At 29.6% G+C, this 15,764-nt stretch overlaps 1 protein-coding gene and 1 long non-coding RNA gene across 3 annotated transcripts in view; both read right to left on the bottom strand.

Annotated features, from left to right (window-relative positions):
* Positions 1-6,333: 6,333 nt before the first annotated feature.
* Positions 6,334-13,963, bottom strand: LOC100204168 (uncharacterized). The gene is made up of 2 exons (XM_065820719.1): positions 13,479-13,963; positions 6,334-7,280 (listed from the first exon to the last, which is right to left on the bottom strand). Exons 1-2 carry the CDS (start codon positions 13,797-13,799, stop codon positions 6,852-6,854), a joined length of 750 nt encoding a protein of 249 aa, XP_065676791.1. The 5' UTR covers positions 13,800-13,963; the 3' UTR covers positions 6,334-6,851.
* A 1,074-nt stretch (positions 13,964-15,037) lies between these two features.
* Positions 15,038-15,764, bottom strand: part of LOC136091656 (uncharacterized) — a 2,171-nt gene continuing 1,444 nt past the window's right edge. Inside the window, exons 2-3 of one of the 2 annotated variants that reach the window (XR_010644161.1) lie at positions 15,582-15,764; positions 15,038-15,506 (exon numbers count right to left, since the gene is read on the bottom strand). The exon at positions 15,582-15,764 is cut by the window's right edge and continues 478 nt beyond it. This is a non-coding gene — a long non-coding RNA (uncharacterized LOC136091656). The remainder of the gene's footprint in view (positions 15,507-15,581) is intronic. The other variant, XR_010644162.1, reaches the window with a different exon arrangement.

The following is a 15,764-nucleotide window of genomic DNA, read 5'->3' as shown; positions in this document are numbered from 1 at the left end:
GTAAACTAGCTATGGAATGGTATAAAAAGAACAATGTGAAATTTGAGCCTAAAGCAGAAAACCCTCCAAACTGCCTAGAATTGAGAGTTATTGAAAAGTACTATTATTAAAAGAAAAAGAAAAAAAACAAGAAAACTTTGCAGAAACATTAAAGATATTAAAATATCATTTAAAAAAGCGTAAAAAAATAGTTTTGATTCTTATTCTGTGCGCAAGCTTATGGGTACCACTAAAGCAAAAGCTCGAAATTTTATTAGATTCCCACAAGAAAAATTAATTTTTTTTTTAATATTTGATCTTCTTATATTATTGTATTAAAATTATTACTTGGTTCTAAATAAAAATTGAGGAGTACATTTTTTTAGTTGTTTTTCTACTTTCACATTTATTTCGTGTACACACTTTAGAAATTGATATATAAAATAAAAGAAAACAAGAACAAAAATCTCATCAAGTGTATATATATTAATGATTTTTTTGTTGTTCTTTTATTTTTTATACTTCTTTTTCTTTTTTTTTTGTATTCTTTATAATATGTAAAAATATGTATTACTTAATTAATGTAGAAGAGACAAATCTATTATTTTCTTATTTAATCATATTACTAACTTTTATAGTTTGTTTTACAGCTACTTTACTTTTAGCTATTTTGGTTACAATGTTATACTTATTTTACGACCCAGTAAATTCGCCATGCTTGGCTTATGCATGGCCCACCATCGGCATCATTACTGGCCCACCATCGGCCGACAAGCATGGTCCAATCCAAGTCTTGCTCACCGTTTAAGGCGTGGTCCATGCATGGTAGCCCTTTTTCGAGCTGGCGTTTAGTCAATGCTTTTGTTCATTTTGTTTGTTTTTAACTTTTATTGCTATTTTTATAAATAACCAATATTTTAATAAACGCGAGATTTTAACTCAAATTTTAACTTAAAGATTTTTAAGTAAAACAAGTCAGAAAGAAAAAGGTGAGGCGGGGTGATGTTTGCCTACTAATAAAGTCGCATGGGTGATATAAAATGGAATGTGGGATATTTTAAACTATAAATTTACAGTCATTTTAGCAATACGTTTTATATTACCAAATATTTTTATTTCAATAAAATTGCCTTGCAATACAATACATATAGAAGTTTAAGGTTAGCGAACGGTTAAACTTCTACCATCATTTCAATTTGATGCTTGCATGAACTAACGTTTGGTACTTTTCGATATCCATATTTTTCTGCCTGTCAAGCTGATAGATTTAGCAATTACAACCAAGTCACCCTAAAATAGGAAAAAGTGAAGAAATCGATTTACTTTTTTTAGATTTACTTTTTTTCATTTAAAGTATTTTTTTTAAGTCGAAAAAGCTTTGAATTTTTTTTTTTAATTATCAATTTTTTTTTTTGTTCCTTATTACAATATTTATTACAATTTAAATAAATAAAACTTTGTTACAATAATAAAAGTTAACAAGCCAAGATATCGTTAAGAAATAAATATTAAAAATAAATATAAAGAACGCGGATTACTCAAAGAAGACCATCAGGTCTTGTCACAGAGAAACCGCTAATTGCTTGTGGATAAAAAAACAAACAAAAAAAAAAAAAAAAAAAGAATATACATTAAATGACGAGTGGACTTGCAAAACCTGATAATTCACTTTTTTTTTCATTTCGAGATAATTGGCAAAAACTGTTTACAGAAAATCTGTTTGTTATGCAGTTGTAATTGAAACACTATTGTATGCATATAAATAAAACAATGTTTTGAATTATTTTCAATTATTTTTGAATTATTAACAATTATTTTCCTGATGCAAAATTACAAGAGCTATCCAGTGGTGTGCGCAAGTCAGATTTTTTGAAAAAGTGAATTATCAGGTTTTGCAAGTCCATTCCTCAAATATATACATATACTAATATAGATAAGGGATTTTCAAAAAATTTTAAAATTTAAAAGTAGATTAATATATTATCAGTTGAAAAAATGAGTTTTTTAAGATTTTGTTTAAAAGAATCAAAATTACATTCTTGAGAAAAATCTTTAGAAGTATTTAGAACTAAACTATTCCATAAAAATGGTCCGCGAAATGAAATAAAAAAATTTCCAAAATTGGTTTGAGAAAATGGTTGTCGTATTAAATTATCGTTCCTTAAAATATATTTATTTCTATCTCTTTGTAAATACAAGTTACAAAAAGTAACTGGAATTTACAAAGAGATAGATATATCCTGCATTTATACATAAAACAAAGAATATTAAAAACTTTTAACTCATATACAGTATTGGACAAAACATTTGCAACCAACATCGAACAATGCCAAAATGTGTTCCTAATTTTACATGTCTTAAAAACGAAACGAACTATACTACCACAGCAAACAGTTCAGGAGTCTGGTGTCATAGCATGCCATGACATGAGCAATCAGCTGACAGGTGACAGCACACAGGAAGAATTTCGTTGACAAGTGCCATTTTGCAGCGGACAAAACAAGTGCAACTTTTTTGGTTTGTTTCATTTTCTTATGTCTGGTCCGTGTCAACGTCACGGAAGTTTTTTAATAATTAAAAGAAGTTTCCAGAAGTTTCCAAAAGTTTCCAGAAGTTTCCAGAAGTTTCCAGAAGTTTCCAGAAGCATGCAGAAGCTTTCAGAAGTTTCCAGAAGAAGCATCTGGAAGCATCCAGTAGCATCAAGAAATATCCAGAAATATTCAGAAGCATCCAGACGCATCCAGAAGCTTCCAGCAGCATCGAAAAGAAGCATCTAGAATCTTCCAGAACAGGTTCACACAGGTTCATTTTACTATATAAGAGACATGTAAATTGACATGTAATTCAGTCAGTATATGGAAGTCAATCAGTTAGTATTATCAAGACAGTTTATCGAAGTGAGTTTTATCATAGTGTTTTATCGAAGAACATCAATACAAGAAGTGAAATACAACAAGTGTTTCATTACATCAATACAGTCCACATCCAACCAAGACATTGTGTTCCACAGAGCATTATTGTATCATCACAAGTTAAATGTAACACGGTAAGCCTTGAGAAGCGTGATTATTTATTTTTATTATTTTTATGACTTTAAGTGCAAAAATGGCTCCCGACAGTCTTGGATTGGAACTAAGAAAGAAAATTATTGGGGATTAGGTAAGTGGAATGTCACAAAAAAGTATTTGTGATAAAAATCGCGTGAAACAATGGACTGTATCTTGACTATGTTCCAAAATATCGTTCTACGGGGAAGTTGGCAGCAGATAACAAAGGTGGAAGACCGCGTTCCAACACTAGAGAGGATTCTATGATCGTCAGATCCGTCAAGAAGGATCCCTGGATATCATCATTCGAGATACAAAAGCAATTAGAGCTGCCTGTATCGGACCGAACAATCAGACGACGTGCTGTTGAAGCCGGATTGTTTTCTCGACGCCCTGCAAAGAAACCGCTGATTTCACTAAAAAACCAGAAGAAAAGACTCCTGTTTGCTACATCTCATATTGACTGGAATGTGCAGAAATGGCGAACTGTCCTGTTCAGTGATGAATCGAAGTTCAACATTATTGGGAGCGATGGCATTTGCCGTGTACGTCGACCGGCCGGAAAACGCCTCGATTTACGTTACTGCCATAAGACCGTGAAGCATGGTGGAGGCAATGTAATGGTCTGGAGGTGTTTTTCTGCTAACGATCTAGGTCCAATACATTGAAACGATGGAATAATGGACCATTTCATGTATAAAAATATCCCGAATAATGTTATGTTACCTCATACTGAACGGAATATGCCAATAAAATGGGTTTTTCAGCAAGACAACGATCCGAAACACACTGCAAAAATAGTCAAGCAGTGGTTTCAAGACAACCACCTATCGGTGATGGATTGGCCGCCTGAATCTCCGGATCTTAGCTCTATTGAGAACCTGTGGGAGATCGTCAACCGCAGAATTAATCGTGAAGGTGTTCGTAATAAGGATCAACTGTTTGAACAAATCCAAAAGGCCTGGGCAGCGATTCCACAAAGTTTCATTGATCACCTGATCGAATCTATGCCTCGAAGATGCAAGACTGTGATCGACAACAAAGGATTCGCTACGAAATATTGATAGCGAAATACTGCTTGGTCAACATTTTGTCGAGTTGCACTTGTTTTGTCCAGAAGGAAATCAACTTTTTTTAATACTTTTGATTAATTTATTAATTTTTGTGTACAAATAATGAACTTTGTGATGAATAAAACTTGAAGAACTTTGTCTCTAAACAGTTACATAGTTATTTCTCTAAATTGAAACAATGCAGCACTTTTATATAAAGAAACTAAATCAGCATTATTTGGTTGCACTCGTTTTGTCCGATACTGTATATTGAGTGCTTTCATATGATATAAAAGAGGCTTGGCGTGAGCAATTAATTAGACCTAGCCTATTAAATTAAGATTGAAAATTAAAAAAATTTGCTTAAGCACATCCTTTGTTTTTAATACATACATTAGCTGGTTTTCTTAACGTATTTTAATACAAAATTATTTTAAACTAATTTTAATACATACAGCTGGTATTCTTAAAGAAAGCTACTCATACGTTTAGCATGCTGACTCTCTTTAAAGCTTTTAAGGAGAGCTTTTATCTTTTATTGCTAAAAAAAGTTGCGCAATAGTAAATTAAACTCTCCTTTTTAATAAAATATTAAAAAATATATTTAAAGTAACATTTTGTATATAAAAATTTCGTTATGATATAGAGATTTTGAATGTTTGTTTTAAATTCATTCATCCTTTTTGTTTAGTTTTTGTATAAAAATTTGCCATGGGAAAAAAAGCAATTAGTCAAGAAATCAAACAGCGCATTATTGGCCTCAATATGGGAGGTCATTCTAAAATTGAAATATCTCGAGTTATAAAGTGAAAATATCAAGAGTTAAAAACCAAATATCAAGACAAACAGTTAATAGAAGACTAATAGACCGCAAACTTTGTTGCTATGTTGCTGCCAAAAAACCATTATTAAAACCGTCAGACCGTTTAAAACTAATTAAATTTTGTAAAACACTTTTAAAAATAAGTGACTATGAATTAAAAAGAATTGTTTTTAGCGAGGTTACAAGGTGGAGGTGGCTCACATATAATGGCCCAGGTATACACATGTTATACAATGGTCGAATGGATCAACATAGATATATTGACACCCTTGAAAAATATTTAATGCCTTCCAAAGACATTTTTTTTGTTAACGAGCCTGAGTGGATGTTTCAACAAGATAACGCTCCATGTCATAATGCAAAATCTGTAACAGGATGGTTTGAACAAAACAATATCAAAATACTTCAGTGGCCAGCTAGATCACCTGATCTAAATCCAATTGAAAATGTTTGGGCTGTGCTGGACCAAAAACTTACTAAAGAACCAGAAAATTCAGCTTATGATCTAAGAGAAAATTTAAAACCATCATTCAACGGTTTAACATTTGAATATTGTCGTAATTTTTTTGATTGTATAAGAAGATGTGCATTATGCATAAAAAAATAAAGGTGGTCACATACCTTATTGAGGTTTGGCCTAAAAACCATTTTAAAACTGTAGCATGTTAAACTTATGAGCAGCTTTTTTTATCTTATTTTATATACGATTAACTTCTGACAAAAAAATTTGTCAGTGTTATTTCATTGCTTATTTATTTTATTTATTTATACATTCCTTATATTCTAAAAAATAAATTTTGTATTTAAAATAACGAAAAATTTAAATTTTTCGTTAATTTAAATACAAAATTTAAACTTCAACTTTTGAGGTTTTAAAAAAAGTAAATTTAATTTGGCTGCGTGATAAACTTTTCAGCAGCACTGTATATTATATATAATATATATATGCGATTTTTGAAAAAACTGTTTCTGGGGGTTAATGTGTCACCCCACACCCTTGTCGCACCAGCTCATTCCCCTGCGCCCCTCCCCGAAGACGCTAAACATCAATCTGCCACTGAAGGTTATTTTAGAAACACAAAATACAGAATTAACTAGTAGCTATTTAATAAAATTTATTCATTCATTCATTCATTGATTATTTACTGCAAAAAAGAGTGAAGTTGCATACAAAAAATTCTAATTAAAAAATCGACAAATGCTACTACTGTAGTATTTATAATATATACTAGTGTTTATTATAAATACAACTTTTAAATATTATAAAATTATAAAATAGTTATAGTAAAAATACGACTTCTAGTTACATGCAAATATTTATATAACAAACCAAGAATATGCACAATTGACGTCGACTATACATTTTATGTATAGTCGACGTAAAATTAACGTCGATTTGACATAGAATATCTCTAAAATATGAGATAACAAGTTTTAACTACATATTATTTATCTATTATCATTATTAACTGCAAAAAAGTACAAAATTACATACAAAAATGTTAAATTGTATAAACTAATAAATACTACTTCTGAGCAGACATCCAGAAAGATTTTATGTATAATTCTACGTATATTCTGTTTTATGTATAATTCTACGTATATTCTGTTTTATGTATGATTCTACGTATATTCTGTTTTATTCACGACAAAAAAACTTAACTAACGATTAATATGCAAAATATAAATTATTTAATTGAGAGACCTTCTTTAGGATCAATATTCTAACTCTAAACATGTTAACACTCCTGATTCGCTACCATCTAGTTCGCCGCAGCTCGTTTTTTTACATTTAAACCAATTTCAATAAATAATTTTTAAAACAATTTATCTGTTCTATGACTGTTATATAATTGTTCTGTGGATAAACTAGTCAGCAAGCAAAAATGAAACAATTAAGTTTGAATTAAAAATTTATTACCTCATTTTATTTCATTTCAAATTTACTTGCTAGTCTGGTAAATCAAAGTTTTTGTCTTTGGAAGATGAACTAGAAAAACCACCTTGGTTTGGATTCGTAATCTTAATACCATTCAATAACATTTCAGACATTTTGTGCATCATAAGCTCTCGTCTTTCTTCAGCAGCTTTTTTCATTTCAGAAGTTGTTGGGAAGACGCCATCACGAACAACACATTCTGTAATAAAATTAGCATCTGGTAGCGCTGAACTCCAGTGAGAGACCTTTTGAATGTGGAGCTCATCATCAGGAGTTTCTATGGAATATTGTAAAGTAAGACCATTTTGGTCATCAACTACTTGATTTTGATGGTATAAGTTTACAAGTCTAGTTTGCATTAAATACACACTTTGAAGTTGAGATTTAAGCCAAATGTAAATGCTAATATTTGCGCTGCACTCGATTTGTAGTACAGGTATCTTTAAAGAAAATTGTATTTTAATAAAATAATATTATTGTGTTATGATAAAAGAACAAATAAATCGATTATGTATTATGTATGTTATAAATAAACATACATTAAGTATTTGTACAATATCATGAATATTGTCAATAAAACTGCAAAACCTCGTAACAACCACTTTTGGCCTATCTGTTTATGATGTAAAACGTTTCTATAAAGTGGTATACATGTACTTGCAAAACCTTGTAACAGTTTGACCAAAAAAATTTCTCAATTTGTCATGTGGCAAAAACACTTAACTGCATTGGCTCTGAATATGAAAGCAATTACAAAAAAGTTACAGTTACAAAAAAATCACATACGAGGTTTTGCAGTTTCAATGACGATATATAACATAATTTCTCAATAAGTATTATCATAAATTAACACAATTTCTTACTTAATATGACACTCAATAAACTGGATATTTAAAATTTAAGATTAAAAAAAGCATAAGCCACAACTTTTTTTATACTGTGTTTAAACAAAATTCTTTGGTGTATACTTGTACAATGCCATAAAAAGACTCCTCAAAAAAAAAAAACTTTTTTCAAAACAATCACTTTTTTATAATTGCTATTTAATGATATGATACTAGTGTGCTTATTTACATGCATTATTTTAACTGTAATACTACAAACTAGAAGACATTTATTGTATATGTATGTATGCATGTATGTATGTATGAATATATATACATATATTTTATATATATATATATATCTACTACAGTATATATATATGTATATATACATATATATATATATATATATATATATATATATATATATATATATATATATATATATATATATATATATATATATATATATATATATACATATATATGTATATATATATATATATATATATATATATATATATATATATATATATATATATATATATATATATATATATATATTTAACTTTTTATTATGTTAATAAAAATAGGGAACAAAGTTTACATTAAGTAAAGATTTGTATATTGAATCTTTGGATTGAATACTGAAATTTTTTAGTTCCTGTGTGATAAGAAAAGAATGACAAACATCACCAAAGCAATGCTTGACCAAATTTTGGCAAATTACATCGCCAAAGCGACGTTAGATAAAGCAGTGGCCAATTTAAAAAATGAACATGCATCTAAATTACAGATTATGAAAAATTCAAATAAAAGTATTCTAGATTTGTATAAATCATATTATGAAAAAGAAATAAATCAACTGAAAAATGAAAACGCGCACTTGAGATCACAAATGACACAAAATGAAACTTACCTAGCACAAATTAAAAATATAGTTACTAGCGGACCAATTACATGGTCATCAATGGTAAAGAATGAGAAACTACACCAAGTAAATGCTGCAATAAATGAACAAAAAGACAGAGATAAAGGAAAGAAAAACATAATCATATCCGATATCACAGCAACAGTTACTGGGACCGAAGAGAAAAAACAGGCAGAAACTGAGAAACAAGTTAGTCAAATATTTAACTATATAGGAGCACCCACCAGCCCCGTGCTTGTCAAAAAACTAAAACGATTTCAAACAACAGCAGGCATTCAGACCATACCACCAAAAGCAAAACAGGAAAAAATACTAGTAATTAAATATTATTACCAAGTGATGAGTCAGAGAGAAATATTAGTCAAGGCAGAGAAACTCAGGGATAAAACAAACCCACAGCACAAAGGTATTTATTTAGCAGAGCAATATGAAAATATGGAGCTCAGAAAATTAAGATACTCAAAAAATGCAACAAAAAGACCAGATGATTCCTTTTCATATGCAATACGTGGAACTGGACTTGTCAAGTTTTAATGTAATGTTGAGAAAGGAAAAAGAACTGAGCAGTACTAACAAATATCTAAAATGTTTATATATGATTGGAACATTTCTTGGCAACAAAATGGCAAAATTTAAAATCTTGTGTGAATTAAAAAAAGTCAACATAGAAATATAAAAAAATGTCCAGTTTGCGATATGTTGTATGCGCTGTTATTGCAAAGATTAAAAATCTCTTCGACATGAGAGGAAGTTGAGGATAGAGGCCAATAATATTTTTTTCTTCAAATTATTTATCTTTCAAAAATTCACTTAGATGCTCTGGCCCCTTGAACTCTGTGGCCTCCCAGAACGTGTCTAGTGTGTCCGTGGGTTAAACCGGCACTGATGTTGACAGTGTGAATAGAAAAGAAAATTCAATGGAACACATATTACTGATATAACAAAAAACAAATTTTTATTTCAGCATATTAATATTCCAACTTTTAAACTGTCAGAAACACAGTTAAAAAACAAACTGGCCTTTTTTTTTTTTTAAATTTTAATTCACCTCCCCGAGGCTGAGAAGGCCACTACAGATGAGGAGGCTACTTAATTGTGGTTTTAACTAGAGGTGTCCCAGATATTTTTGCTGGATATGCCGGATAGTAAACTTTTCTAAAGTTCTATTAGTGTTTATGAAGAAAAAACAAGTCTTGCTAGTCTACAATAAATAATATTCAAGATCATACTTTAAAAAATCACTAAAAATCTGTATGACATGGTATGTGCTGACGAAGTATAGAAAATAGTAACTAAAAAATACAAAAATTTGGATATAAAAAACAACTTTTCTTCATACATTACTAACGCATATACCTGTGTTATCCCAGTTTTTTATTGATTTTATTTTTTTTAAATCTTGAATGTCATAAACATTTATAGAACTTTAGAAAAGTTTACTATCCGGCATATCCGGCAAAAATATCCACATCTAGTTTTAACCCTTTCTTAACTCTATAACTCCAAAACATAAACCTTAACATACAAGGTTGCTGTGCAGAGAAAGAAAGTGAGTATTACCAGAGACGCACTCTACGTGGGGATCGAACTAGGAACCTCTCACTTATAAAGCGAGCACTCTACCACTACACCACTACTGCATATAATATACTTGTTTAAAAATTTTTTGTTTAGGTGCTCCAAGAAGTCCTTATAGTCTTATTACAGAGCACCACGGATGAGCATTTAATTGGAAGTTCACGCCTCCTTCCAAACCAATGTCGCAAAACTTGCCCAGAGGTGGGGTTTGAACCACAATCCTTTGTTTCTTAGGCAAGTGTGCTACCACTGTGCCACGGCTGCTATGATATTATATACTTGATATTACCAACGATAGTAACAGAATATATGAGCTACAATCACATGAAGTCCTGGGTTGTACAAACAAGGGGCACTTAGTATTGACATTTAAACTTGAACTAAACATTAAATAGAGTAGCAGAACACCAAAACAAAAATTTGACTACACCAGAGGAGAATACACATAAAGTTAACTCAGTCGTCTGGAACTTATATTTTCATAAATCAACAGCACAATAAATGTACGATTTTTTTATATTAAACAAAAACTATCTGAGTAATTTATATATACCAAAAATTGATGTTAATGCAAAACACAAACACAAGAGAAATCCACGGTTTAGTGATAACCTTAGAGCATAAGTAAGAATAAAAAAAGATCTAAGATACACAAATTTAGCTGCCAAATCGAAAGATGCAGAAAAGGTCAATGCATACAAAACAATAACAAAATTAGTATTAAAAGAAGCTGTATTAGCCAAAAAGGACTATGAAAGAAACCTGATAATAAAATTAAAATCAAATCCGAAACTTCTCTATAAATATATAAACAGTCAGAGGAATACAAAGCAATCAATTAAAGCCGTTTTGAACACTAATGGTACTGTAACAAATAACCAAAATGAGATCGCAGACATTCTAACCAGTTCCACCACCACCAGGACCGGTTCCACAGCGCCTTTGTAGATGAAAGTAACACAATGCCAGTAATAGCAGATAAACTAATAAGTCACACACTTGATTTGAATGACAATTTTATTGATTGCATAGATATTCTGAATTGTTTGGAAACACTAAATACATACAAAGCATGTGGTGCAGACAATTTACATATTTCATTTAAGCAATGTGCAAAGTCAGTAGCATTGCCACTTACGTTAATCTACAAATCGTTTTACAACACAAGTAACCTGCCTCTAAAGTGGCATGTAGTCAATTTTCAAAAAAGGATGTAAGTTAAATGCATCAGACTACAGACTTTTGTCAATAACGTCAATAGCATGCAAAATATTTGAAGGAATTTTAAGAATGGAAATGCAAATACTTTTTGACAACTGTAATCTGAATACAAAATCCCAACATTGTTTCGTGAAACAGAAATCATGCACCACAAATCTTTTAGAGACTCTCAATTTTATTACACACAATTTATCAAAATATATACCTGTAGATGTTATAATGCTAGATTTTGCAAAAGCATTTGATACCATGCCACACAAGCAATTTAGGTTAAAATCGAACCCATATGGAATATAAGAAAATTTTTTTAGCTGGATTGATGTATTTTTGAATAATCGAATACAAAGAGTGGTTCAAGGTGATGCAGTGTCAACATGGAGAAACGTATTAAGTGGTCTTCCACATTTTTTTTGTAGCATACATCAATGGCATACCAGAAAAAATCAAAAGCACTGTAAAAACATATGCAGAGATCAAGAGACTTAAATAATACAGGAGTGGTCAGAAAAATGGTTAATCAAACTGAACAAGAGTAAATATGCGGTTATGCATTATGGTAAAAACAACATGAAATTCAATTACACAGTTAATGGATCAGAAATTAACAATTCGACAAATGGATGTGATCTTGGTGTAAATTTTGATAAATCACTGAAATAAAAGAAACACATAGTAAAATGTTCATCAAAAGCAAATGCAGTAATAGAAATGATAAAAAACACCCTTGTCCATTTATATCAACATCTTGTCAAGCAATTATACACAACTTTCATTAAACCTCTAATTGAATTTACAGCACCAGTTTGGTTACCAAACTACAAAGGTGACATTGAAATATTAGAATGACAAGGATGGCAAAGAACATAAAAAGTCTGCAGTACCAATACCGTTTACAGACACTAAATTTAACAAAATTGTCAGAATGAAGACAAAGAGGAGATCTAATTCAAGTATTTAAAATTTTTAATAAAACCGAAAAAGTAGAACTTTTAGGCAAACAAACTTTCTCAAAATCACATAATAAGAAATACCTAAGAGAACATACCAAATTTAAGACACAAATTCCTTATAAACAGAACTGCAAATTTATGGAATGCATTGCCATTGAAAATCGTAAATTCAACAAACGCAAACAATTTCAAGAACAAACTAGACATATTTAGCATCAAAAATTAACTTAAAAACTATTTTTGTTTAAATTTTTCAGATTGAATTGTTGTATATTATCAAAAGCTGTCAAAGTAATGCAGCTACGGTTTTAACTACTAATATATATATATATATATGTATATATATATATATATATATATATATATATATATATATATATATATATATATATATATATATATATATATATACATATAAATATATATATATATATGTATATATTATAGTACCTTTCCTTACCTCGTACCCACCCCAGGTATGAAAAATTTAGAATTAATAATTAAATTTATGATTGAAATCCAAAATACTTCAAATTAACCATCAAATTCATACCATCATTTGATTGCCTGACCAAGTTTGTAAAAAGTTATATTTAAAAAAAATGCTGTCTGACATTTTTCTGACAAAAAAAACAAACAGTCTGATATGTGAAATTCTAGCGAGTAGTTTTAAAAAAAGGGTTAAGGTATTCTGAAAAAAAAATACAATATTTAAATATTTGAGTATGTGTGTGTATTCTATTTTTAAAAATTTTATAGTTTTTTACAACATTAAGCAATAAAATATATCTTTTTTATAGTTGCATTCAAAAAAAATGGAGATTTTCAATTCAAAAATGTTTCCTAGATTTTAATAATTTTTATACACAGTCTTATATGTGTATGTGAAGCTGTATATGCAAACATGTGAAGCATATAAATGTGAAGTATATAAATAAGTAGATTAGCTAATCTTACCTTATAGTTTTTAATAAACTATACAAGATAGTATAGTTTATCAATAACTAATAAAGAGTTTAAAAATTATACATATAGATTAATTTATGGCATGTTATTTTGATTTGCTCTCGACTATAGTTTAGGTCAACTATAGACACTGCAGTATTTAATACTTCATATATCCAAAACAAATACCTCAGCATTAACGCCATAGTTCAATGATAGATTTTCGCATCTGATAATTTCAAGTGTTCCACCAACAACATTATCCGAGATATTCAAGGTTAAGTTTCGGCAATTCTCAGCAGTAACCTTTCCTACCTTACCATTTATATTAAATTCAAAGTCTTGGCAATTGTTAATAAATACAAACAAAGAACTATCATCAGAAGATATATTTTTCACTCCATTTTTTTCTCCGACACAATGTTGCTGTGGGCGAGGTTTTAAGCCTGGTATCATTTGCATAGCACGGCCAGCCCACCTTGCATTTGAAGAATTGACACTTTCAGACATAATATTAAAAAAATACGCTTAAAGTTTAGACCATTAAAACCTACAGACTAAACTATTAAAACTACAAACAAAATAGAGTGAACTATAACTGAAGAGTTAAAACATGTTTCCATAGCGTAAAGTTAGGTGATGTAATGTTTATTTTTTGACATAAATTTAAATGCGAAAAGAATTGCTGAATTATTATATTTTGTGAATACTTAAGCCTTGGACGTGGGTGGACAGGGTTTCACGGCTGTTTGACTCAATATAAAAACGAGAATGACGTCATGAGTTTACCAAAAAAAAAGTATTTCCGCATAAAAAGTATAAAAATTCACAAACTTTAAATTAATAGTAACTTTTTTATATAAATGCTTTCATCTTGCAATTAAAAAAATATAAAAGATCTATCTTTCCTTGTTAAATAAATATTTACATTAATTGGTATAAAAATAAATATTGCCAAAATATTTTTAATAATTTAGAACCACTTTTCTAATTTTCGCATATTTTCCGGAAAACATGAGTTTGGCCAACTAAGATTTCATAACATAACTTTGTGCTTGATATTTGAAATTTGGAATACTTAACCCTAAATGTCCATTCTATCAGATTCCTGCGTCATCCTAGAGAATTTTTTACAAAAAGACTGTTTTTAAAGCATTTATGTTTTTTAATTGATCGTTTTTAAATGCAAAACGTAACTTTTTTGATGGATGACGTAAGTTAATGAAATTTCAACCTTTTATGCAAATGAAAATAAAAAAATTATTTTACGTGCCTTCAGCTATAGCTGAAGGCACATCTGGTTTTAATCTCGGAATTAAAACCCGTATAAACACGTGTTTGTTACGATCCAGGCGTAAACCAAAAACACGTGCATTTCACGGGAAGTTTAACTGGAGTTTTACACGTGTTTTCTAAGGTTTCAAACACGAGTTTTTTTATGTTTTAAATACGTGTTTTTGAGGTTTTAAACTCGTGTTTTAAGAGGTTTTAAATTCGTGTTTTTTATAGTTTAAAACGGACTTATGGCATTAAATAAAGTTTCCAAACGGAAACTTTATTTAATGCCTTTAGTTAGTTTAGGCATAAGTTTTCCAAACTTAAGCCTGAACTAACAGCTGTTCAGCACGGTTTAATGATAAACCAAAAATACGCAGGTTTTGTTAGACACGTTTATAACTTTAAACATGTAAACCTTTTTTTATATATACTACATTATATTTACGACAATTTTGTTGTATTATTTTTGTTTTTTAAGGTAAATTATTTTACAATAATACTACGAAGAAAAAATAAACAAAGAAATAAAAAACCAAATCATTAAAAATAAGCTAATAAAAGACGCTTGGCACATGGTTACCATACATAATATTTAATTTCGATTGATCGACTCTTCCGTCATCATAAAATCTAAAATCGTATAACACTACGCTTTCGCATTTTTACAAACAATTCCAGTAGCATCGAATGTTCTTTTTAATTTTTCTTAAAAGTCGGGTCTCGAACTTTACTAATTCCTCAATTGAGGTAACCTGTTCAAACTTAATTTCATTTAAATCTTTATCTAAAAACTATTGCAGTAGCCCAAATTTCTTTTTATGTAATGGTGTGACACAATCATTTTACGCTAAAACATGGCATCATCCATGGGAGAGGTTTCGTTTGTCTTATTTTTTGGTCGATCTGTATTGGTAATGGTTTTTGATGATTCGCCTTAATCTATTTTAAAAAAAACAAGTTTTATAATAAATAACAAAATAAATGATTATCTTAGTCTATTGTTTTGTATTGTACCTAAGTAAATGCACTATAAAAAAATGCTGTTTGGAAAAACCAGAGTGATGATTCGATGGAAGAGTAAAATTGCTTTTTTCCTTATTATTCACGCTTGTTTGTGTATGTACATTTAAACGGAATCGACCCTTCATTCTTCTTTTCAAATTTTTTTTTTAGAGCCACCTACTTTAACCTAAATAA

This window comes from Hydra vulgaris, chromosome 15 (assembly GCF_038396675.1).
Source record: "Hydra vulgaris chromosome 15, alternate assembly HydraT2T_AEP".
Classification (NCBI taxonomy): Eukaryota; Metazoa; Cnidaria; class Hydrozoa; order Anthoathecata; family Hydridae; genus Hydra; species Hydra vulgaris.
The sequence above is the reverse complement of the archived record's forward strand: the minus strand, read 5'-3'. Positions and strand labels throughout refer to the sequence as shown.

What these genes read in the sequence shown, in the direction of transcription:
- LOC100204168 (XM_065820719.1), bottom strand. Translation starts at nt 13,799, where the DNA reads ATGTCTGAAAGTGTCAATTCTTCAAATGCAAGGTGGGCTGGCCGTGCT. An exon ending in ACTATGGCGTTAATGCTGAG is followed by an intron (nt 7,281 to 13,478) that starts GTATTTGTTTTG and finishes TTTTCTTTAAAG; the next exon opens with ATACCTGTACTACAAATCGA.